At 38.3% G+C, this 25,297-nt stretch overlaps 1 protein-coding gene across 6 annotated transcripts in view; it reads right to left on the minus strand.

Moving 5' to 3' along the window:
- PPP1R13B (protein phosphatase 1 regulatory subunit 13B) overlaps positions 1 to 24,886 on the minus strand; it is a 73,307-nt gene extending 48,421 nt beyond the window's left edge. For 3 of the 6 annotated variants that reach the window (XM_052783302.1, XM_052783297.1, XM_052783301.1), the window contains exon 1: positions 10,532 to 10,654. In XM_052783302.1, coding sequence (XP_052639262.1) covers positions 10,532 to 10,639 — 108 coding nt within the window. In that variant the 5' untranslated portion in view covers positions 10,640 to 10,654. Of the gene's footprint in view, positions 1 to 10,531; positions 10,673 to 24,059; positions 24,180 to 24,634 lie in introns of those variants that run through there. The other 3 variants (XM_052783299.1, XM_052783300.1, XM_052783296.1) reach the window with 3 other exon arrangements.
- Between the last annotated feature and the right edge of the window lie 411 nt (positions 24,887 to 25,297).

Below are 25,297 nucleotides of genomic sequence, written 5' to 3' on the forward strand. Positions count from 1 at the left end.
CTTGTTTAACCTGTTCTGAAAAGCCTTTCATGATGGAAATTCCACCACTTCTCTGAACCATCCACCCCAGAAATCCAGGATTCCTGTTGCAAGAAGTTTTTTAAAGTCTAGTCAAAGCTTTCCTTGCCACTATTTAAACTCACTGGTTCTTCTCCTAGCCACACGGGTGATAGAAAACACTTTTTTTCCCTCTTTTTTTTTCCTCTGCAGTTAAATTTAAGGAATATATAATAAGTAAGTAAATTAAGTAAGTTAAATTAAACAACACCAATTTGACAGAGGGTTATTAATGCCAGTAGTCTAAATAGTTTCCCCATAACACTTGATAGTAATTTCAAAATAAAACCCAAGTTTCCCAAACTTTATGAGAATACTGAGAGACCCTGGCTTTACTGAAGTTATGATATGATGCATACTGCCTCTTTATAATTTGTCTGAAAGACCCGTTACCTTGTTATGAAAGGGTAAATAGAAGGCTTAACATCACGTGGGTTTACATGGTTTCCAAATTTTCATTTTTTATTGCTGTAAAGATAACACTGACCCAGAAAACTTGTTTCATGTATTCAAGATTATCTGTCTGCATCTGCAGACAGGTTGAAAAAGAAAGAAAAGCCTTGGAGGTGTGAGTTATCCCATATATCTCAGCCAATTCTCCATAAATTCAGACCTCAACCACTGTATAAACTCACAGTCCCCTTTGCAAGACCAGCCCAAAATTTGCTGTACCTCAAGCACACCACCACTTTCTTCTCTCAGCTCAGAGTGCACCAGTACTGTCTTCTCCAAAGCTGGGTGTCACTTACAATATCATCTGCTAGACAGCCCAGGGAAAGGTATCTTACTAATGGGAAGCAAGTGCTGTAGCCAACTACTGTCATACTACTCCTCAAGCAAACTTGGTTAAGTAAGGATTTATTTTTAACAGGTTGTCTGAGTAATACCAAAGGAACTGAAACACTGTGCTGAGAAACAAATGTCCTGAAACATACACAAGAAGACTCAACATATTGAACATTATTAATATATTGCAATATTAATCAGATTTTCAAGTCAGTGATGTAGCTGTCCCTATTTGCGGTGGGGATGGAATAAGAATCAGAGGTATTTCATAGTGGTAAAATACAAAGAAGCATTAATGGAGCCTGGAAATTTGCTGCTGAAGAATATGAGTAAAGCGTACACATGAAATACATAGTACACCCACTGTAGTAAATTAGCTTTATGAAAAAACATTCTTAGCCAAAGATTAGGACACAGGAGAACTGATAAATGCTTTGATTTCTCATTTTAAATGGATTCCTAAATAGGAACTGTACAAAACCCATCTTGTAAAATGAGATCAGAACCATCGTAGCATTGCTTTGATAATCTCTCAATTCAATCAGTTCAAAACTTCTAATACTTGGACACAATGTCACACAACAGGATCAACCTAACACTCATGAGCAAATCACCTCAGGGCTTCTAAATCATGTATTTTTTCCACAATGAATACCAAGCTCCAGATCTTACACTTCCCTCCTTCTCAACCCACACACAGATGTTACCTGTCTGTTACTCTCTACTGCTCCTGGTACCAAACCAACGGCTTTATTCCAATTTTCTTGAATTCTCATCTCTTTTTACTCTTCTCTTTAACGTCCTTGCAAACTCTAGTATATCCCTTCACAGTTCAGGTCTTTTCCATGCCAGATAAGCTTTATCAAACATCACAACCTGCCTTTAAAACTACTCTTGTCATCTCACTAATTTCTCAGCTTACAGCTCTAGGAGAGCCGCAGAATCAGTACTCTACCTAAATCTTCTCTGCCCAACAGGTGCTCATCAAATAATTGTACATGCTCCTCTTCGTAAGTTGTCTCCCCTTTGTCCATTCCCATCCCAATTCTCCTCTTCCAACCATACTTCTATGGTTGGTTCTCAATCATCCCTGCAGTTTCTCAGGAAGGTAGAAACGAGGGATAAATCTACAAGATCTTTATCCTCGCTTATTATCTCATCTCTTTCTACAGCTGGATAATGTCACCTTCAAAAATTTCAACAGGCATCATCCATAGAGATGACACAATTTTATCTTTCTAGACCTCAACTCTTGCTAAGGAAGCTGAAACGTTGACAGTCTTCAATCATCTCTTGTGAATGCCTAGCTATCAAGTTCCATATGGCTGTAACACAGTCCTTAGCCATGTTTCTCCAATGACTCCCTAGATTTCATATTCATAACACACAGGTACCTACCACTGTGAGCTGTAATGCAGGCATCTTTGACACCAATCATCTTCTCAGTCTTGTGTCTCAGATCTATCTCTAGTTTTCCTGTACAATATGTAAGACATAGGTAGGTTTTTTTTCTATGAACTGGTCCAGCTAATGCTCTCAGAATTTGGACACTTGCCTATCAGTTGCCCAACTTTTCCCTGGTATGCCTTTTTTACTCATGATGCCTATCACAGCAAAAATCATCCTTCATGCCTATGGCTTTGACCACGTTGCCTTTCTGTATCAGTCCTGACAGGCACGATTTATTGGTCTTCACTTCCCCATTGTGATGTGGAATCTTCTTCTCGTATCATTTTTCACTCCGTATCAAGAAATCGATGCTGAATTGGTCCTTTACACCAGTTTCTACTCTCCATGTGCTAAACAGGTATGTTTATGCCTTCTTCTGTGTTGTTCATCATGCCTTATATGCACCTGCAAAGCAAGCTCATTGTTTTTCTTGAAGACCCTCCTTTGCTATTCTGGCTACAAAACATATTAGACACAAGTAACCTGTCAATATGCTGAACAGTGCTGCCCATCAGGCTGATAAATATTGGTTTATCTATTTAGACTTCTCTAACTGTCCAGTTGATCTCTTACTTCATGCCAAACCAAGATTTCAAGAGCTGTGCAACAGAGATGCATTCATAACTGGTTTACCACAGCAGAGATCCCACAAGGGCACAACTAAATGCCTTACACGCTACTATATAGTAACAAACAATCTTTCAGATGAGTCTGATGTCCTTTGTTCTATATGAGCTTGTTCAGGCTGTCCTAGAAACCACCTTGACTGCCCTACTTGAGTTTTGCAACTTCAGTTGCACTCCCGTAGTACAAAGCAGTTAGTTACAATTGGAATAAAACTAGACCACCACCATAAAAACAGAAGATGGCAGCCGACGTAGCACATTGATTCTTAGTTAAGAAACAGCCTGGAAAGCTAAAACTCCAACTGCTGAATGAAGTATTTTCCTCAACATTTTTCTACAATCTTACTAAAAAAATAAAACTTTGATCTTCAGCTAATATGCTAAATTAAAAAGAACAGGTATACTTTTAATTAGATCCTCTTTAACAACAACTTTTGTGGAGACAAGAAATACATCTTACTCATCTATTACCTTATGCTACCAGCACCTGAAACACTGGTGCTTGAGAAGAAATAAACGGTACACCAACATCTCCACTGCCTTATGCCCAAGTTAATTTACTAACTTGGACAGCTGATACAATAAATATTGTAAATACAATAACAGAGTCCATGTAAGTACGTATCTCCTGATACCCTAGTCACAGAAAACGGAATTATTTCAGCTATCAGAAAGCAATCAGACAAGTACTATTTCAGGACATGCTGAAACATTACAATTTAAAACAAGTCCGAGATTATTTTCTTACAGTAATAGTCATATATTCAACCAGAAAAAGAGAAATTGTGAGTTCTGGAGATGAAGATGGGAAATTACTCAGCAGGCTTTTTACTTACATATTTTAACTAAACCCCACGTTTCCACTCAAAACCAGGGCTCCTGGCAAAAACGGATTAGATGATCATTACTTTTCCTGCATATAACCTATTTCATGTCCACAACAACCAAGTAATTTAGAAAAAAATCACATCTATGAAAGATTAGAAGTAAGGTCATTCAAGCAGTGAACAAAAGTTAAGACAATAAACACATCCCAAGAAAATGAAAACCATGAATTTTTCCCTTTGTGCTATCCATTGCTCTCATTACCCAAATCTAGATATAGGAACGCCTACCTGATATTAAAGGGATAGTATAGATCTTTTTGTGTTAATAACTTCTGCAATTTAAAAATTATCAAGCATATGATTGTGAGTTAAGGATATACTGGATATTTAATGTGGCTAAATTCACACACTGCTGTTTAGTCTTATTAGATTTTCCCTTTGCCTTTTTTTTTTTTAAACCAACCTAGAAATTTCGTTGTGTAAAGGTAAGAAACAACAAAAAACAAACAAAAAAATGTTCTTCCAGCAGAACAGTGATGAGACATTTCAAACATATGAAAAGTTTATTATTAAAAGGCTGACGCACAATGAAGTACAAAACACGTTTCTGATAAAAATGCTAACTTCATTCTGTTTCATGGGAATTGGAAGGTGTTATCTTCTCACCATGCATTTTCCCCTAATAAACAGTTCCGAAACATCTATTCATGATCTTGTGCTTTGCCATTTCAGAGCACTTAGTGGTGCCTATAACTCCAAGACAAGAACGATCAGCAAGGACAAGACTTCTTCAAAGTAAATCTAAATCTCTCTTGCACAGTAGAGACCTCAACATCTCCCAGGAAGTTTTAGTAACTTTCATCCTTGATTTTGCTGACTTGGGAGATCTAGGAGCTTGCTGTATTTAAGGTGCTACTACAATAGAGTTTTAACTGCAATGTCCAAAACCAACTATTACTGAAATGTCAAAGCCCCATCAATAAAATATGAACTTTGATTAAGACTGACATTTTCAGTTACTAGAAAAATTATAGAATGAGATGCAAGCAAAATGTGAAGAGGTGAAAAATCATCCCTTTGGTGATGAGACATAATAATATGCACAACTCTGCATATAGAATGGTCAGAGAAAAAAGTTAAAAATTATCAATTCTCATGCAAGTTTGCTTGCCTGGAATTCATACCATTACATAAATCTTGCATCAACTACAGCTGTAGAAATTGTAGTTGTCTATTTCAAGCACTAAAGCAGAATTTTAACTTTACTTGCAGTATGAACACTGTCCCTTTTTAAGATTATAGACCTAATTACGTGAAGCTTTAAGCAATTACATTTTAAAAGAAACTAGACTATGAAATTATAACCACAAAACTGTTTTAATTAAAGTCATCTAAAGAAACATTCTTGACTGAAGTCATGAGTATTTCTTTATACTGTTGAGATTTCAGAACAAACAAATCCCAGAGAAATCTCTGATGATGATTATGTGTAAACCCCAGAAAAACAGGTAATAAGATTAAACTATTTCACTTCCCTATATTAAAAAGAAACATTTAAAGTCCATCTAATAAACAACACAGCATGCTTTGTTCCAGTAATTATTTACCTTCAGAATGAAGTTATTTTTAAAAATAGATCTGTTGAAGAATTTCTTGCAATGTTTACAAGTCTTATTTCAAATAAGAGCATCAAGACATACAGCAAATTTATTATCAATTACTGTGTTTTTCATCAGGAGATTTCTATCCTTTAACATCTTTTCCCCTTCCTCATGTATGGGGTGAGAAATAACTACGTTCAATCTCCATATTTCCAAACACATTTTGTCATACCCTCCTCACATCCAAGCTGTGCAAACTTCGAGTTCAGGCCAAAATTTAAAGCCCAGTGATGCCTTTTGACTGTATTAGTAAAATTCACAAAGGTACTGCAACCAACAGAGTTCAGTTTGCAAAGAATACAAAAACGAGTAAAGTTTTCTGCCAAAACGCAGACTTGTGAAACCAATAGCATGTTTCCTACTACACTTTCAAATTTGAAGCCAAGTGCCTCCATATGGCCTGCAAAAGAAGTCACAAAATTGGGAGCAAGTCTCAGACACTAAAAATGTATAGCATTCAGCTACAGGCTACTAACAAACATTAAAACCATAAATTTCAGTATTGATAAGCATTTATAAGGTTAATATTAGCTTGTTTGTATTTTTAAGTATTCTTGAATAACATTTGCAATTTTGATCAAATGTGAAAATTTAATGCTGCTTAAATGTACTTTAACTATACTTATCTCACAAAAGCATTTTTTGCATAAGCTCGTACACCAGTTGCATTAACTTGCCATTTTGCAATCAGTGAAAGGAAAAAAAAACATAAATTGATCAACCTTGAGATCTACCTTCATCAGGCTCTGCACAAGACAACTTGGCTACAGAAAACATACCAGAAGAAAAAAAATAGTCGTCAGACAATAGTTGTACCAACAGACTTAGTGTTGGGCTATAAAATTACTTCTCTTGCTAGAGCACAGAAATCACATTCATTTAAAAAAGAAAAAAAAAATTAACTCCTCTTAAAGAAACAGGGAAGCACAGCATTAAAAGAAATCCTTAAACAAGATTTTCCTACATTTTTATAAGGCCTACATGTATGCAGCGGCTTAAAGAACTGAAAAAGACCACAGACATTTCCTCTCCGGACTTTCAGGACTATTGCCATTGCTCTCTTTGTGACAGCAGGTGTTCAACAGAATTCAGACTACTTTAAAAGCCTACACGTACTTGATATTTATTTACTGAAGGGATACTTAGGACACTGTCTTGTTCTTGCTCTTTGTTACTAAAAGATACAAAGCTAAAGCATAAATTGCAGATCTGGAATTTGAAGCTTCTTACTCCTTCAGTGGCAGGCTTTTTGTAAGGCAGAAAAATAAGCCAACATTTTTGCTACAGGAAGGAAACACCAACTATCATCATGTATTTAAATATATTCAACTAAACAAGATAGGTCCACATATTATTAAATGAAAGGTATTGTAGTAGTTAACTGAAAGACTTCCAGCGCTCTAGGAAAACAATACCTAATGAAAACAATAGCAACTAAAAGTTCACTTGTGTAAACAACACAAGCAAACCACTGACTCAAATGGGTGTTCTACAGGCTGTGAGGAGCAAGATATGAAAAGGGCTAAAAACCAACTGACCTAACAAACGTTAAGATTCTAGCATCTGCCTAAGACAGAAGAGCAGCACAATCATTCAGACATTATAATCCTGTATCAGTTTTTAGACTATACTTTGTTACTTTAGTAGGAGTCACAGTCATTATCTCCAGACATAATCTTTATAGAAGCTCTTTGTTGTTTTTCACAACATTGGAATGCCTTCTTTTAGATTCAGATGGTTCTGTTAAAAGCAAGCAGGAGCTGAGATTTGGATAAATTAATTTAAAAGACAGGCAGTAAACTTGTGGCTACAGAATGGAAAATGGGTATAGCTGAAAAGGGACAAGTTAAAAGAATAAAAGAGGTTACATTACAAATAAAACTATTAATTTAAAAGGAAATCTGTCCGAGCACAGAATTTAACATCATTAGCTAAAGCAACACAGCCTGAAGTTAAAGAAATCTATAAAACGTGCTCTTTTGCTGTTTTCTAGTAGAAAATGTAATTTGGCACTTGCTAAAGTTCAACATCCCTGCATCATATTATCTGTTGGCTTGATTCCTAAATAACTACGTCTGGAGAACCAGCAAGAGATCTTGTTGTTGCTCCTTGATGCAAACAATTCTACCAAAGGACTGTCAAGACGCTAGTTACCATGTAAGAGACTTTAGAAGACAGGGATAATTCTAGGTACACCAAGTTCTTGCTGAGCACACTTCTCTGTTAGGCAACATACATTACAAATGGAGATATTTTTATTCTTTCCAGAACAAGGCTTTGAAATTTTGTTTTGTTCCACTGTTTAAAAGACTGTGGTCCATATGCTATCTTTCATGATAAACACAACTATTATTAAAAGGTGGAAGTTGGAGACTCTTCTTGAAAGACTCGTTGCTCTAACCAGTTGATGCTGGATTTCCTAAACCCCTTACAAGGTTCATGACAACTCAATACATAACAGTAAGTATTCTCACCTTGCAAATCAGTATTCTCTGATTTGTTATAGGACTGCTGCAAATGAGTCTTTGCCATCTATCAAGAATAGAAGACTGACCTCCAAATCAAGCAGCTCTGAAGAAGTCCCGGAGTTTTTCCGACACTTGCTGGCTTCACTAAGGATACTCTTTTTTATCTTTTAGAATGTTTTTTGTCTGTGAATCTTAGGATGACAAATCTCATCTAGTGCTGACTGCCTAATTTCAATGAGATTTATCTAAAGCACCTTGAAAAAAACAATAAAAATCAGCAGGCATATCAATTTTGTGCTGATTATTAAATAAAAAAAGTAAAACAAATTGCTAATCTATTTAACAAACTAGCAAATACCCCTGCTATAACTAAATATTTTAGTAGTTGTTTAGGCCTATTAATACGAGAATTCCTTAAACAATGGATTCTTGCCAAACTCCTTTTAGAAAACTGCAGCAGACACTGCATTTGCAAATGCATGGAACAGTAGTAACACACAGGAAAAGTCAGAAGTTCAGGGGACAGCAAGACTCCAGATCACAACAATAGCTACATTGGTGCAGTCATCTTTCCTGATGTCCATTTGTCCATAAACTCTGACAGCTCTATTTTGATAAAATATAAACATGATGTCCACATTTCTGCTATTCTTCACATCTCCAACCCAGGGTCCTCCAAACCAAATGGTTCAGAGAGTGAAGTGGGGACACCCAGTACAGGGTCAGGTGTAGCCCCATAGTCCCCGGGGAAAAGGACGGAGGAATGACTGTGGCACTACAACCATGTCTCATTGTACAAGACTGCAAACACAACTTAGGGCTAATGTTCAGAGGTCTAAATCTTTCACATCTGTCAAGGTAACCAGCACATCATACATCAAATGCATGACAAGCTTGAAAGAACAGTCCTAATATATTAACTGCCCATTTCATTTCATCAGCTGATGAGATATGAATAATATGTTTAAAAATATTATTAAATATTTTACTTTCCAAATCATTGCAAAGACATGTTGCTGAATAACAACGCAACCGTAGTGCTGTAAAATATGCAGTAAACTCAGGTGAACTGGCTAAAATAAATTAAAAACAAAATTAAATTAATCCAACATGACTCAGCTTCAGAGATCATTTTATTACATAAGAATCTCAGCTTTCCAGTCAGGAAAAAAAAAAAAAAGTTGCATTCATCAAAAGGAACAGCTTAAAAAAAAACCCAACCCCCAAATCAACAAAAAAACAACCAACCAAAAAACTCCACACAAACCCCCAAAAAACCGTACACCGCACACACAAAACCCCTAAAACCCCAAACCCTACAAAACAGGACACCCCCACAAAGACTCAAGAACCAGATGACAGATATGAAAGACAACAAAAAAAAAAAGACTATTTTACTTTTACTGTGTGGGGAATATGGGGAGAAGTCCTATTCAAGGTTTTTGCATATTGGGATTAGCAATACTGTAATTTACTTTGAAAGAAAGCTCATTCTGACAACACAAGGCAAAACTGAAGCAGGGTTAAACATGACGTTTTGGGTTAATTTTCCTGAAAGACAACTTAATCTTCAAAGTCCACATGCAACAAGAGTGTCCCACAATTTGTATCACAGAACTGAGTGTTCTGAAATTATTAAAAATATTTTGGCCAAGGCTAAGGAAAGGGAGGTGCTGATGTTTCTACAGTCTTGTGTTCGACCTTGTCAACAGCTACAGCAAAGTCATCCAAAATCCACTGAATTCCAGAAAAGCCTGACCTACCTACTGCATTGAAAATAATCTCATCAAAAAAGTATAGGATACAAAGACAGACATTTGTGTCTTTTCATTTACAACTTTTCAACAAAACACAAAAAAAAACCCCAACAAAAAAAAAAAGCAAAACCACAAAACAAAACCAACCAACCAACATAGCATTTTTACTAAAGACATTGTCCTTTTTGTCAATGAATAAAGGTGATTTGCAGCACCGAACGTCAGTTTTTCATTTTACAAACAAGGAGCAAGTTTTATGAAATCTACAGACACACACCCATATGTAATATTGCAACTGGAATCAGCACTACTCTTTTCTTTTATTTTCAATAGAGCAAAATAAGAAGGGACTGCCACAGCTTTCTCCCACTGAGCAGAAAGTATTAACAAAATACCGATTGTTTAGTGCATTGCTTTCAGGGAATACCAACCATTCAATCTTAGTTGTAATGTTATCTGGCTTGGCAAAAATATAAAAAGTGAGAAGTGAATACATCCTTCAGGATTCAACAGGCAGTCTGCAGAGTTTTCCTTCCATCAGAGTGGAAGTTGCACATAATAGAAAATAACTCTTTCCAGTGCATTTCTTTAGTTTTTAAATGGCAGATTTAAAAATTAAAAGCTGTTCTGTTTTACTCTTAGATCTCCACTTTGGCTGAATCAGAAAACATAAATAATAATAATTAAGAAATCAAATAACTTATGCAAGGTAAAATTAAAAATTCCAGACATTTCATATACAGAAGAAACCCATATAAGGCAATAATCTCTGATCTTCGAGTAAAAATCCCACATACGCACACTCTAACCCACTAAAAGGACACACTGTTCAGTTTTACAAAAACAAATCCCCAAATGCTTAATTTTACAGCAAATAAACAAAAAGCAATTTAATCCCACCTTCTTTTTTGTAATTCTGTCTTTTGTCCAGTTTTTAGAGTGAAGTCCAGCCTTTTCTGGTAGCCAAGATTTCTCTTTTGATGTTTTTATAATATTCTGAAGAACCATCCTTAAAATATTCTTCATGTGGACAGTTGTAAATAGCAGTGAATATAAAAATATTGTGTAGAGCTAAAATCTAAGAACAGTTTCTGTGCAAGAACTACAGTGAAAAACTACTTAAATGGAGTATTTTTGGTCTACTGGCATATGAACTCAAGCAGTAATGACGAGCAGTGATAAGATGTTGTAAAGAAACAAGACAGGCCACACTTGTGACAGGAACAAGATAGGCTAGATCAAGTTTCACCTAATTAGGCAAGGTTGCAGTAGAGGAGTTCTGCTATCCTCTCATTGTGCAATAGTAATCCTTGTTTGCTATTATAATAATGACAAACAGTAAGTATTCATCTTAAATAAATTCACATATAAGGCTCTGACTGTCTCAGAAGAGACAGAAGTGATTTTCCTGTTGAAGGGGGCAATGATACGAGCAGAAGTTCCAAGAGCAAATGATCCTAACAACTATCAAAAGACATTTCCACGACACATTTTCTTAAAAAGACCAACCAGCTTAAAAACAAAACAAACAACAACAACAAATCCACCACGTATTTATGCCTAAAAATACTATAGTTCAAGCACTACTCCATTCTTGGCAAAGTCTGTCTTCTTGCTGGACGTAATTCAAGCAGCAGAGAATATAAAACGGTAAACTACATTTCTGATTGCCTCTTCATGTCGAGGGACAGCGAATGTTTATCATCATTCCTGTCAACACTATACAGGATCCAGAGTGGGGAACAGACAGAGAGAAGGCACCAACAGTGCATTTAGCTCTTACTCTACAATTGCAGGGGCAAAGCATACTCTCCAGCCTGATCCATTCCCTTAATAGAGAAAATGGAGAGAAAGAGTGAGCAAGTGACCCAAGGGGGCGGGGGGGGAATCCAACCCGTACTATGAAAGATCAACAGAACCTGAACAACCCATCTTTCTTAAAACAGAGCTATGAGCTACATTTTTTGTGTAGCACCGTACACATTCACTGCAGGAAGGGAAAAGTAGGGGGTTCTCAGCTTCATTTGTGAGCCACAGAATCGTTACATTAGCCTTCCCTACAAGCAGCAGCAGAGAAGAAAAAGCTAGTAAGATTCCATATTTAGCCTGCTTCAACATTCAGAAATAGTACTGTCCTCCCTTAACGCATTTTGTTGGTAACAAAAATGTTCCAATCCCATGCAGTATTCCTTCCTCCTCAGCAAACATGTATTACGTTGAGAGGTTTATTGAGAATATAATTGGTAGAATAATTTCAGACTTATAAAATGCTGCAACTTAAAAAAATTAACCTGTTAGCAACTGAGAACATTTTAAATAAATGAGAAGCTGGAGGATATTTCTTAAAAGGGAAGGATTGTTTTGATTTGGAAGGGTGGAAAAATCTAATCTGGTTGCTCTCCAAAACCAGATTGTATCTTTATCTGCCAGAAAAACAAACTGTATCACATGAATAAATATTTGAGAGGAAAAGCTGGGCCTATATTAACACATATTGTGCCACTCTTCCAACTATGGCTACCAGCTGAATTCTTCTAAACAAAGCCCCCAAACTTATAAAAGCCTTACCTACAATAGAAAGGCATGACATACACATTTAGACCAGAAATATATGGGACGGTCCAACTCTAAAGCTTGCCATCCCTACTGGATAATAGGGTTCTTTCAAAAGAAGAATGTGAACTAAAATAAACATAGGTGTCACTGAACTTCCCTTTTATCCTCTCATCCTCCCTTCTGAAATAACTGAAAACACCTGTGTGTAGTTTGTTACATCAGATAAATAATAAAAACAATACAAGCACAGTGTAGCCCCTTACTTTCTCTCATACAGTCCATAGATGTATTGTCTCCGTATTGAGTTATCTGATCCAGTGCAGTTATTTGGCTGACTGATTTATAACTGTTACTGTTAGGTAGGTAAATAGAAATCTAGGATATACGTAGACAGATAAGGATACCACAACCTCTGGCTGCTTATATTATAAGCCTCAAAATCCTAAATTAAAGAAACAAGGGGATTTTCCTCCCAAAAATGTAAAGAGGTTTTGAATGTTCTAAATGAAGGAGGCAAGGTACATGCAGTATTTCATAGACATAAGTTATGGTCCTGCATTAAATGGAAAAACCATGTAAAATCCAAGAGGACTTGCCCTGTGTGACAAAGCTCGTATTTAGCAAACCTATGTATCTGCAGATTATGTAAATCACTCAGTAGGAAAGTAAATGCAGTCTATGATCTTACTAAGGTGTTTTAACATGAAGTCACTCATGACCTCTGAAAACCACATGGAATGATGTAGGAAAAAGAATACAAAAGTGAAACTGAAAGTATAATTCCCTAAAATGTACACAACTTTATATCACATATCTACACAAAATGGAAAATTACTTGACATAAAGCTATAGCTTAAAATTGGTGGATGTGAGCAACTAAGAATACACAGAGAAGCAATAGACAAATATAAAGAAAAGCAAGAGTTCAGAAGGAATAAAATACAACACCGCATGCAGGGTATCACTAACTTTAAATTAAGGGTTTTTTGGTTTAATAACTTTTGTTCTACTTTGCCACCCTATCTTACCCTCTCACTATTTTCACTTCTTTCCTCCTGCTATATAAGCTATATTGTAAATGCCTAATATGCAAATGTATAATTTACTTATTTTGAACATGCTTAACTACAAATGTGCACGATTGCACAGAGGCCCTCTAAGCTAAGCTCTTCTACATTTGTGGAAAATTAATTTAAACAGACACCTTATTTCCAGATTAAAATTAACATGTTATAATTTGCATACAAGATAAAGATTTTTAAAAACCCAGCTTGTTTGTTTTCTATACATTCTCTTTCAGTTTCTCCAGTAGGATCAATCAAAAATCCATAGATAATACTGGGAAAAGTAAAAAACCCCAAACCAAACACACACAAAACCACCACCAACAAAAATATCTGATTTTTCCCAGGTCATTGTAAATTAATAATACTTAATGAGACAGGTACCTAGGTTTACTTACCACTTCCACTTAGGTAAACTGACAACTAAGTTAATGTATTTCTTAAATCTATTTTACTGAGTTAAACACAGTGATGTTGTATTACACTATAACAACTGTACCCTCAATAACCTATACAGAGTATGATTTGTGGTGAGCGTGTTTCCTTTTTCCAATCACACGGTAAAGAAAATAAAAGCGAAAAAGAATTTGATTTAAACATGTCAAATACATATGTTCAAATACATACAATCAAAACAGAAATTGTGGTTAGGATGCTCTTTTCTGGGGGTGGGTGTGGGGCTGGGGTGTATGGAAGGGATTTTACCAACTGCCCTCCAAATTAAAAACACAGTAGCATCCCTAAGTCCCCAGCATATTAGACTGTTTATTCCAGTATGACTACAGACACCAATATATAAAAACATACATAGCAACATTCACATTTTTGCATTCTTTCACATATTTAAAGACATCTTTTCTCACAAGAAAACTGCAGTACTCAACAGAACAAGGAGGATGACTGAATGACTTTAGTCCCCACTTCAGGTGGGGAAAGGAAGACAAAAGGTTTATAAAGAAATTCAGACACAATCAGAACACTCTCATCCCTGAGCACTGGAAGAAAAGAGGGTGTTGAGACCTCACTGCTTGAAAAATTTCTGTATCATTTGTGAGATAATAAGAAAAAGCTGACCAAAAGCTTTTTCCTGCTTCTGAAAAGAAACAGGCAAGTACATGCACACTCCAGATCAAGCTTACTTGTAATTTTGTGCCAAGGCTTCCCAGTTCTTCAGAACTGAGAGAGCCAACTGAGCAGTATTTGGTAGCTTCAGAGGACCGGGGGAAGGGAGCAGCAGTAAATGGGGGTAATCCAGTAATGCACTGAAGGCTCAAATCACAAAGATTTCTTATGTTGAATGTTATAAACCACCCAGAAACACAAAAATACCGTATCAGAAACACTGTATAGTAAATCCTCTTATTTAGTGTGTCTTTTATGTCCTTTAAAGTATTTTTTCAGACTATAATTTTGTACTATAAATACAAAAAATCCACTGTAAAAAGGATATCAAAGTAGCGTAAAGGTTGGTAAATGTTAAAGTGAATCAAATTCAAATGTTCTTTATGTTTAGCTAAAAATGAGCAGAAGCACAGTAATTGATACATGAATTAATTATTCCAATATAAGTATTTGAGTTGGACTCCAAAATCACGCTGGGGTAAACAAAGCAGTTTATAATTCAGAGTTTAAACTGATTTAAACCTCCTTCATCACTTTAGCTCCTATCAGTGCTACAAAAACAAATACTACTGCTCTCCACCATCTGAAAAAAAAAAAAAGTAAAAATAAAGTGCTGCAGTCAGGAATTGGGCGGGGGGGGGGGGAAGGGGCATTGCAAGCAACAGACTTGAAAGTGATTTGTTTCAATGTAAAGCTTGGATTTTTATAGCATATTCCCATATCCAATAAGCTCTTGCTGAAGTGGTGATAAATGACAATAAAATGGTAAATACATTGCACTGTTAGTACACCAAGAAACTATTCAGAAAAAGGACTGAAAAGATTTCCAAGTGATGTGGGGTAGAATAGACACCAATCCATGTGATATGGTTTTAAAATAATTGCATTGATCCTGACATGATTTAGAAGTGTAAAGGAGGTCAACCATTACAGATCTGTTTTCCACTATCAGAAGTACATGATTCAGACCTGCAGCTAAAATTTTCTGAAATTTACATAATTTGGGACAATAAAGCACTCCGTAAGGAAATTAAGCATCAGGCATGCTGAGACATTCAGAGCTGCATGCAGAGATGAAGCTGCACACAGAGATGAGTTTCATAGTTTATTTTTATAAGACACTGTTTCAAGAATTCAATAATCTCCCAAAGTGTACATACAGTCCAACTGTTTGGAGCCTGAATAGCAATTAACCCATTTGTTAGCCTGCAGAATAATCCAAAATTTCAATTCCAAGAACTTCCTGTTTTTAAATACACAGGAGGAAAATCTAACCACTTCTCTGTCAATGTATCTGAACAGCAATAACACCAAGAACCCTGTTTGACTATTTCTAAGTATGTATTTGACTAAGCTAAGTATCTAACATAGCCATGTACTATAAAAATTTCTTACAGGATTTGTATGAAATGGCTGTCAGTTCATAGATGCTAGTACTTTCTCAGATGCCCAAATAATAAGTTAGCTAAGCTGTCAGCGGGTAACTTACAGTTTCAGGCAAGTAATCGCTAGTTGAACTGTTTAAACTTATTAGAGATACTAGTTTCCTATGCTGCCCACATCATCACACAGTATATGCTCTGGCTATCACATTCTTCTCTCTGCAAAATGCTAACAGCCTGCCAACCATTTTACAGACATCAATTATACCATAACAATGCACGAATATCCTCTCCTTATTCTGTATCTTTTCAAATGAAGTGATTGAGACATTAGTAACTAAAGACATATTATGACAACATTTTGAATTTAAGTAATTTGAAAACCCCTATCTTTGGCTAGATGGGATAGATTCAGGTCAGGTTTTGACCAACACACTGGTTAAGATTTTACAAGATAGCCAGATACACTTTCTTAAGCCTGTTTTTTTTTTTTAAAGTAGTAAGCATGGGCAGAGGAGGAGGTAGGAAAGAAGAGGTTGAACTATTTTGAAAGTACTGTAAGTATCACCTTCAGAACAGAAGTAAGAATGCCAACAGGTGCAGCACTGTCTTGAATCATAAATTAGACAAATTGCATTAGGAAACAGGATTAGAAAAGGATTTTCTCATGCAAACATGCATTCAAAGTATGTCTCCTCAACTTAAACTGTACCTGTTATTTTTAAACTAACACTTAACCAAGATTCTTTGAGAAATTAAAAAAAAAAAATTTATATGCAGGTAAGCCTGTACTTAATGGCTATGGTAAACTTTGCTAGTCTCAAACCGCCCTATTTCTTTTCCTTTAAACATCAGAGAGCAATGCAGGCAATACTTTTCTCCACATATTAATAACGCAGCCCTGTCTAGTGCTTTTTTCATCTAATACTATAACTCTCAACAATTCTCAGCTATTCACCTTAGCAGGTCTGGACAGATACATTCTGGTTTTTAGAAGAGCAAGGTTTGCTGGTCTTGAAGTGTCAAAAATTGGCTCCCAGGAGAGTAGAACACAGAATTAATTCAGATGCTAGTCAATGAAATATGCTTATGTGCATGGGGTCAACCCATGGGATTTGGGATTAGAGAAATTCTCCTAGATCAGCCTGGTAGAGACCTTGGGCACTGTACTGTTTTCTTGTTTTGATTTCAGAGAGCAGGGAAGTTACTCTTCTTTACCACTTGGGACATGGATTACATACCAAAATCATCTAGATATATCTCACCATATTCATTCACCACCACAGCGTTGTTTCAGGCTGAAAAATCCTAACAACCTAAACTGATAAAACTGATTACATCCTTCCTGCAATCTACACACTGCCCTTTCTTGTGCTGGTTCCAGTGCTTATCTGACCCTGCACTGAGTTGGTTTCAGTGCGCTCAGCTGGCAGAAAAGTATCCTGAAGAAAAAAAAAAAAATGGCAAGCAACAAGCAACTTCCTGCTGAGTTCGCATCCTGAAACAGCTCAGCACAGAATCAGATAAATACCAGAGCCAATATAAGAGAGAGGGCAGCAGGGAGGCAGGCCTACAGCAGCCCCTGCAGTTACATCAGGTTCACCCACACAAAACTGAAGCCTCAGTTTCCCCCATTCTCAATTTACAAACAATAGTTTAGTCATGTGAAAGCTGAAATCCTTTTGTCAAAGTAGACATAAGGATACATAGGTTAAATACAGTGTCTGCAACATATGCAAGTTTAGATTAGATTGCTTCCTACTGGAGTTGGAATTCCTTAAATAAAATAGTTTTCTAACTAAAGTCTCCTCACACATAAATAGAATTCTGCTGCTAAGCAAAGCAATGAATTGGAAACTAAAAAAAAATCTTAATTGTACTTCCACTACTGAAGAACTAGGCTAAATTATGAATCTTCGAGTATAAGGAAATAACGGGCAGAAATCAGAAGGAATGCAATATTGCAAAGTGGGGGAAAAAAAACATGGCAGATTAGCAGCTGCCACCCAAGCTTCATCATTTTGCCTTTTTTTTTGGTCCCAACTTTATATTTGTATCTCAAGATTTCCTCAAAGACCACACATTTTACCAAAAAACCAGTATCCCTTCCTTCCTTCTGTTTCAGGGAAAATGTAAAGTGTTACTGGATACCCAATAAAGATGTGAAAACTGGTGAAACTATAACTTATCTCTGAAGTAACAACATTACTGCACCGCAGAGATCTTTAGTTTCATTTCACTGTTCTACTCATCTGCTGAATAGCCAGAGAACAAAATTCAAAATATGTGACCTGGGGTACACCTCCACAATAAACTAAACTGAATAAACAAAAATACTGAAAGGGAGAGATTCCACTGCTCTATGCCCTTCTCCATTACAGATCTCAGCCAAGCAGTCTGCTCCCTCCTCTATCAACATAGACAATACAATAGTCACAATGTAAGCTGATTTAACGCTCTAGTCTGGCAAAATACATATATATATACACACACACACACATATGTGCGAGTACATATATCTCTTCAGCATTCTTTGGATACAACTATTTCTTACATTGTTAGTGACCTGGATCAGTATACTGAGACAAGCAGTGCAGTCCATTCAAAGCAAATGGTGGGAATGAGCAGCAAGGAAGAGGAAACAGAGCCTCTTTCACCGGCCACAGGAAATGGTTAACCCAGCTCATCCCTATTGTGAAACCTCAGCCCTGAAAGGAATTCAGTTGCTCCAACATCCTACTGCACCACAGTGATAAACCTGCACTCTCTGATACAAGCAAGATTACACGTACTTGCTTCTAAGCAAGATTTAAGAAAACAAATAGTGACCTAAAATCTAGGTAAAGTGACTGAAAATTGATGTTCAAAATAATTCTTTTCCTCCACTAAGCAGTTCATATTCTTGTTTGTCCTTTGAGTTACTATAGAATTTATGCTTTTTCCTCCTGATAGCATTGTTGCGCTTGACACACAAATCTACTTCTGAAAGATGGTGTGTTATTGCACAATATTATTCTATTATTGTCTGTCATAAAAAAATTGCTTTCAGAGGCTCAAAACATTGAGTATGTTCCACAGATATATTGCCTAATACATTAGAGATTATTATGTGCTTCCAAGTTTAATTAATTCTAGTGACATATTTCCAAACTACCAGAAAAATGTACCAACCTTAAGTGTTAATATTTTATAATATTTATTTACTTAAAAATCTTATAATTTAAGAATCAGTGAGACACTGGATTCAAGATTGATGGAAAAGCTGTTCATAAGTGAAGGAAGATTTTAAAGATATTTGAAATCACCTACTATCGTATTCCAATTTAAGAAAAAAAACAATTTTTTTAAATCTCACTTTAATGGGGTCTGACACAAGCCTAAGAATGAATCTTCCATATCCCAGGCTAGCATATTCAGTTAAAGTATTTTGAGCTATCCTGTGCTAGTAATTAATGTATAGTAATACTAAGCTTTTAATTTAGACAAACACGTAAGACTTGTAAATTCCAACAGTGAGTCATGATGGAAAGGGAGCAAGACACCTCCCCCCCCCCCCCCCCCCCAGTTAGGCAATAATTTGTTTGCTTCTTCAAACCTCCATTCTCAACAATTATTTTTTGTTTTTGAAGATGCCTCCAGCTTGTAAGGACAAAAAAAATTAGATCTAAACACCCTGAATGTTTAAAAAGATAATAAATGTGAACTTTGATTTTAAAACCAAGCATTAGACTGCAAATTCTTCAAAAAAAGGCACTGTCTTTATTCTATGTATGGACAACTCTTAGCATAACAGGGGCTGTTCCACAGCTGTATGAGATCTCAATATAAATAAAATAAGCTAGATTTTTTTTATATAATATATTTCACATCAAACTTGGATTTATTAGATTAATATAACTTGGTCTGGTGGAACGGAATTTTGTTGTCAAATAAATACCTATTCTCTCTGAAGTCTGCAATGGGCAACAATATAATCTATGTTAATATATGAAGAGAAACTAATAGAGAGTACCCTTTCCCTTAAAATTTTCTCATATGTTTCATTAGAATCCACATGTATCTATTAAATATATTTAAATATTCAATTAGAGTAGCCTATAAATAGTACTTTTCATTGACATGGTGAAGCTGATGAACTTATTTTTACCACAGAATAGGACATATTCTGTCACCCTAAAAACCACAGTGACATGATCCAAAAAGCCACGAAATGGCCTTTAAGCTTTGCTGCAATAAATAACTTCATTAATAATGGCTGATAAACTTGCAAATTATTCTCTACAGTCAGTTCAGATTTATTCAGCAAACAAGGATGATATCAGTTTTGCCGATAACTATACAGCTCTGAATTGCAATATATTTTATCTCAACATCACTGGAAATTCCTAATATTAATTTAAGTGGATTAAAATGACACATCTTCCTTTAGACTTTCACAACATAGAATTGTATTAGTAGTGACCTTCCTAAGGGAAGAGAACAGTGTACAATGATTTGAAAATATTTTGGTTTTAGATTATGAATAAGCAATGCTCACTTGGACTTTTTGGGAAAGGTTTTAGACTGAATACAAGACAAGTGTGTACTCATTTGAAAAAAAACCCCACCACCAAACAACAAAAAACCCCAACAAAAAACCCTTTTTCTTAATTCACCTGGAAGATAGCTTAATTCAAAAATAACTACTGCAGATACCCATCTTTGGTTTGTGTTTTATCAGTCATGTTATCTGTCTTCATAGGTCAGGAACATGTGTAGCAATTAAGATATTAATGCACACTGTAATACTCAAGATCCACTTGTATATTGTCTAGTATAACATAAAACATGCATCAGTCATGGTCATCTTTGGAGATGAGTTGCAGTGTCACATAAAATTAACTAGACCAAAAAAAAAAAAAAAAAATCACTATACACTCTCCAAACTTTTCACTCTCACTTCTATTAAAAAACCAAACACATCCACCTGATCGTGCCCAACAAGTCTTTGACATAAGCCTCGCACAAAGTCCCACAAGGTTCCTCCTAGATGCATTCAAAAATGCGAATGCTGGCTGCAACCTCACTGATGCTCATTTCTCCCAATTACGTTAAAGGCAAAACCAGGAAAGCTCTGCAGCAATAGGTGCTAGGGGAATATGCAATACTAACTATTCCTCTTAAGAGATTCAGTCCATCACAATTTCTTACACAGCATCCACCATCGCCTCTCTTATCACTTTATTGATGGTGTACAGACCCTACATAGTTCTATGCCTTTGGCATGATACGCTACCTCACAGATGCTGTAAAAGAATGATACCCAAAATTTAGGTAAAAAATAGGAACTGTAGCTGTAGCAGTTCCTTCTTCCACCGTATCTCCTTGCAAGTAGGAAAACAGTGCTCCTCCTAAGTGGCTTTTTCTTGTCTGCACCCTAGTGTCCAAGGAATATGGCTAATACTTGTCAGCAGAGACCATTTTGGAACTACCATCCAAGAAGAAAAAGCATTAATCGCATTCTTTAAGGAAAAATTTCCAACACTCTTCCAAAAACAAAGTCTAAAGTCCCACCAAAAAAACCCTACTGCGGCAGAATAAAAAAAACAAAAACAAAACCAAAAAATAATTAGGCTCCTCCAAACAGGTTATCGATTATGTGGCTGAAAGAGGAGCTACATCCACAACATTTTTGCAAACAAAATAAAACCGTGGCTCTTTTAACCCAAAAGATTTCCTGTTTGAAAGGATATCACATAGCTCTGGGATTGCACATTTTATTCTAAGAATGCAATAAATACTAACCTTTTTTTTCAGTAAAAAAAAAAAAAATCAACCCTATATTCAAGGCATACTTATAGCAACTCTTTTAGTAAGTTCCTTAGTAGAGGTGATATTCAGTGTAGCATCATAAGCTCATCATACACATAGCCCTTATGTCCTGAAGGCAAAGAAAGACGTTATGATGGACATGCCTTGTCAGCAAAGCAAAAAACAACGGGTGAGAAAAGTGCAGTCCATGTCATTATTACTTCTTGAAGCCCAACTGTGTTCAGGACCAAGAATGTAGTTATTCTTATATTTTTCAAAAAGAAAGTAGAATAAACAATATGAACTTATATGGAAAGGATGCTAAAGAACAGAGGGGGTGGTGTCCTGGTCACAAATGAAATCGTAACTGATAAAAACTTCTCAGAAGTAACCGTGTTCCCCAAGGGGGGGGGGGGGGGGGGGGGGGGCGCGGAATCGAAAAAACACAGGAAAGGGAGAAAACAGATAATTCCATTTTCTGTGCTTCAGATGTGACTTCATTCTTAAAAATGGTTGTACAGAATGTAAAAAAATTACCAATCCAAAAATGGCCTCAATCAATTACTTCAAATCTGATAAATGCAAGTCATGAGAAACTGGAAAAGTTTGATAACGTTTCATTTTAATTTCTTGACACAAAACTGTAGTGATACCCACTTGTTACAACAGTTCAAGTCTAGTAGTATTAAAGTCTCTCCTCCTGCTATTATATACTTTTTTTAATTATAAAAAAAAAAAAAAACCACAAACCCCATAAACCACACCAGGATCAGGGAGGAAAAAAGCTTCTGTGAATATGAATTCAAGGAATTCCATCATATAACAATTTACATCTCTAGCTTTTCCCTTTCCAGAATACAAAATCTCAAGTAAAAAAACCCAAAACATTTGGTCCAGTTCTACAGCCATATGTTCACATTATTTTGATATTGTATGTTGATTATTCCAGTAAATGGGGTTGTTTTTTTCATCCTTGCAGTCCATAAATAAAATTGCTGGGATGAGAAACAGGAAGACTTAAGGCACTGTCACAGTGTCCATTTAAATATACATATTCCTGACTACCTTATGACAGACTGTCCATAACAGCATCTAAAAGCTCTTCAGAAAAGTAAAATATTTATTATTTTAGGATTCAGACTCAATAAGCTTTAATCTGCAACATTACTACCATTGCAGCAAGGTGATTTGTTTTTATTAAAATTCAGCCATCAGTATTAAAAATGCTTTGAAGAGTGTTTAAAAACATAAGAAGTCTGAATTTTATAACACCTTCCAATAAGCACAAACAACTGCTACATTTAAACAACCATGAAGGTAACATGAGACACTGGCAGAAACACTCAAGTAGGTAAAAAAAAAAAACTTGTTATAAAAGTCAATCACTGCACTACGGAAGTTATGACATTAGCCTGAAACCCACACACACGGGTTAGTAATGGGAAGCAAATACATTTGTTCTGACTTAGCCTGTCACTGGCATGCTAGGTTTTCAGTAAGAATTTTATGTATGTAAAGCATAACCCAAGTTGTGATGGGAGCTGAAAAAGCTGACAGTCACCTTGTTTTTGTTTTTACAAGCTAACATCCATACGTTTATGGAACAAGCCTGTAACTCAATGAACTCTGTTGCTGGTTTCCAGCCTGCCTAGTGCACTGAAATTCTTATACAGTATCAATAGAATATTTTGATACCTAGCAGTTGGAAGTTAAAAAGCATGTCATATTAAAAAGCCTGTTATAATACCTGTTTTTTAAACACTACCTGCACTCTTCAATCTGAAATTTTACATCTAGTTTGAGCAATTTATTTCCTCCTCTCAGTCACTAAAAAAAGTTAGAACAATGAAATTTTGTAAAAGATGTCTGTAATAGTCTCACTGAGAAGCATTCTGCTGCAGTGCTTTGGTTGCAAACGCTGCAGAGGAACTGTAAATAAAAAGCTCATTTCTATTGGAATTAGAGAAAACATGGGGGATACCCCACATAAGGGAGTATCTCATAAACCCACACTTGAGATCAAACAGTTTGAAAGAAATCAGCAAAAAGACTGCAATTGTTTATTACTCAAGTCTCAGAGGATCCTGTCATAAAACAACAGTCATCAAGAACAACTCTCTTCTGACCACTGCATCAGCCACAGCGAAAGGGGGAGGGAAAGAGAGGGGAAGGAAACGGAGATTCTGTCACAGAAGACAATCAAGGTTGTTTGCGGGAAAATGAAAGGTTTTATCTTCGATAAATAAGCGACGGTTTCACAGAAGAGGTGGCAGAAACCCAGGAGGGAGATCACCCTTCCCTCAGAGGTGGCGAGGCTGAAATGAAGCTGCCGCCTGCACTCTCCTGACAACCGGCCCAAGGGCCGGAGCCGCCTGCCCCGGGACTGCTTAACCCTTCCCCGCACCCGGGCGGCTAAGAATCGGTGTGGGGAAGGGCAAAACCAAAACAAACAAACATACACACACCCCCACCCCACCCCCCGCATACCCACTCACGCAAACACAGAAAACCCACCCGCGCCTCACATCGGGCCTCGGCGGCCAGCAGCCGGTCGTCCCGCCGGCCGATACCCGGACGGCGAAACCCGCGCTCCCCGCTGCCCCCCGCCGAAACTGCCGCGGGCGCAGGAGGGCGCCGGGGGGGCGTGGAAGGAGCCCTGTCAGGCAGACGCGAGGGCAGAGCCGGGGGAGGGGGGGACGCGGCCCTCGACCTGTCACGGCCGGTGCAACGCCGAGAGCAGCTCGGCCGGTGCAACGCCGAGAGCAGCTCGGCCGGCGAGGGGGGCGGCAGCCCCGCGCTGAGGGGAGGAGCGGGAGTAGGTCGTGTTCCCCCCCCCCCCCCCCCCCCGAAACCAGAGACGACGGTGACCGGCGGCCCCACCCCCGGCGGGAAGACCGACGGCGTCTCCCCAGCACCGTCGCCCTCTGCCCCGGCTGGCCGGGGCACAGGCGGGGATGACGGCGGCGGCGCCGCGCGCTCCATCTGCCGCGGCCGCCGGCCCCGCAGGAAAAGGCAAGGCGTCCCACCGCCCGGCAGAGCGGCGCCAGGCCGGGAAAGCGACGACGCGAACTCAACCCCTTCCCACTCACCGGCATCATCTCCGCAGCCGTCCCCCAGCCAGCCCCGCCGAGGCTGCCGCCGTGCCGTGCCCGGGCCTCTCCTGCCGCCGCCGCCTCTCACCGCCGAGGACGCCGCGCTCGCCCTGGCGGCTGTGACAGGTGCCTCCCGCGCGCCTCGCTCCCCACAGCCGGCGGAAGGAAGAGGCGAAGGCGGCGGCGGCGGCGGCCGGGCTCCCAACCCCCCGCTCCTCCTCAGCGCGGCGGCCTCCCCGGCTCCTTCCCTCGGCGCTTCCTGCTCCGCTCCGCCCGCGCCGCGCCGCCCAGCCAGGGGTTAACCGCCGCCGCCTCCTCATTGGCCGAGGCGGGAAGAGCCGGGGGCGGGGCGGCGGCGGGAGGCGCGCGCACGGCCCGCGCGGGGAGGGGCGCAGGAACCGCGCGGGCGCGCGATCCCGTGCCGCACGTGACAGCGGGCGCCGCTGCGGGGTCGGGACCCGCGTTCTCCTCTCGCCGGGGCTGGTTTCCCTCGCAGACCCGCCGTGACACGCCCCCCCTCCCCCCCCCCGCGCCTCCGCCAGCTCTGTGTTTCGCGTGGGCCTTGTCCCGCCGGTTCTTCCCGCGGCCCCGCTCCGGGCTCGGTCTCCTCTTCCTCCTCCCCGCGGTCCTGTGCCGCCCTTCCCCCCGGGCCGGGCCCCC

Source organism: Harpia harpyja, chromosome 3 (assembly GCF_026419915.1).
Source record: "Harpia harpyja isolate bHarHar1 chromosome 3, bHarHar1 primary haplotype, whole genome shotgun sequence".
Lineage (NCBI taxonomy): Eukaryota > Metazoa > Chordata > Aves > Accipitriformes > Accipitridae > Harpia > Harpia harpyja.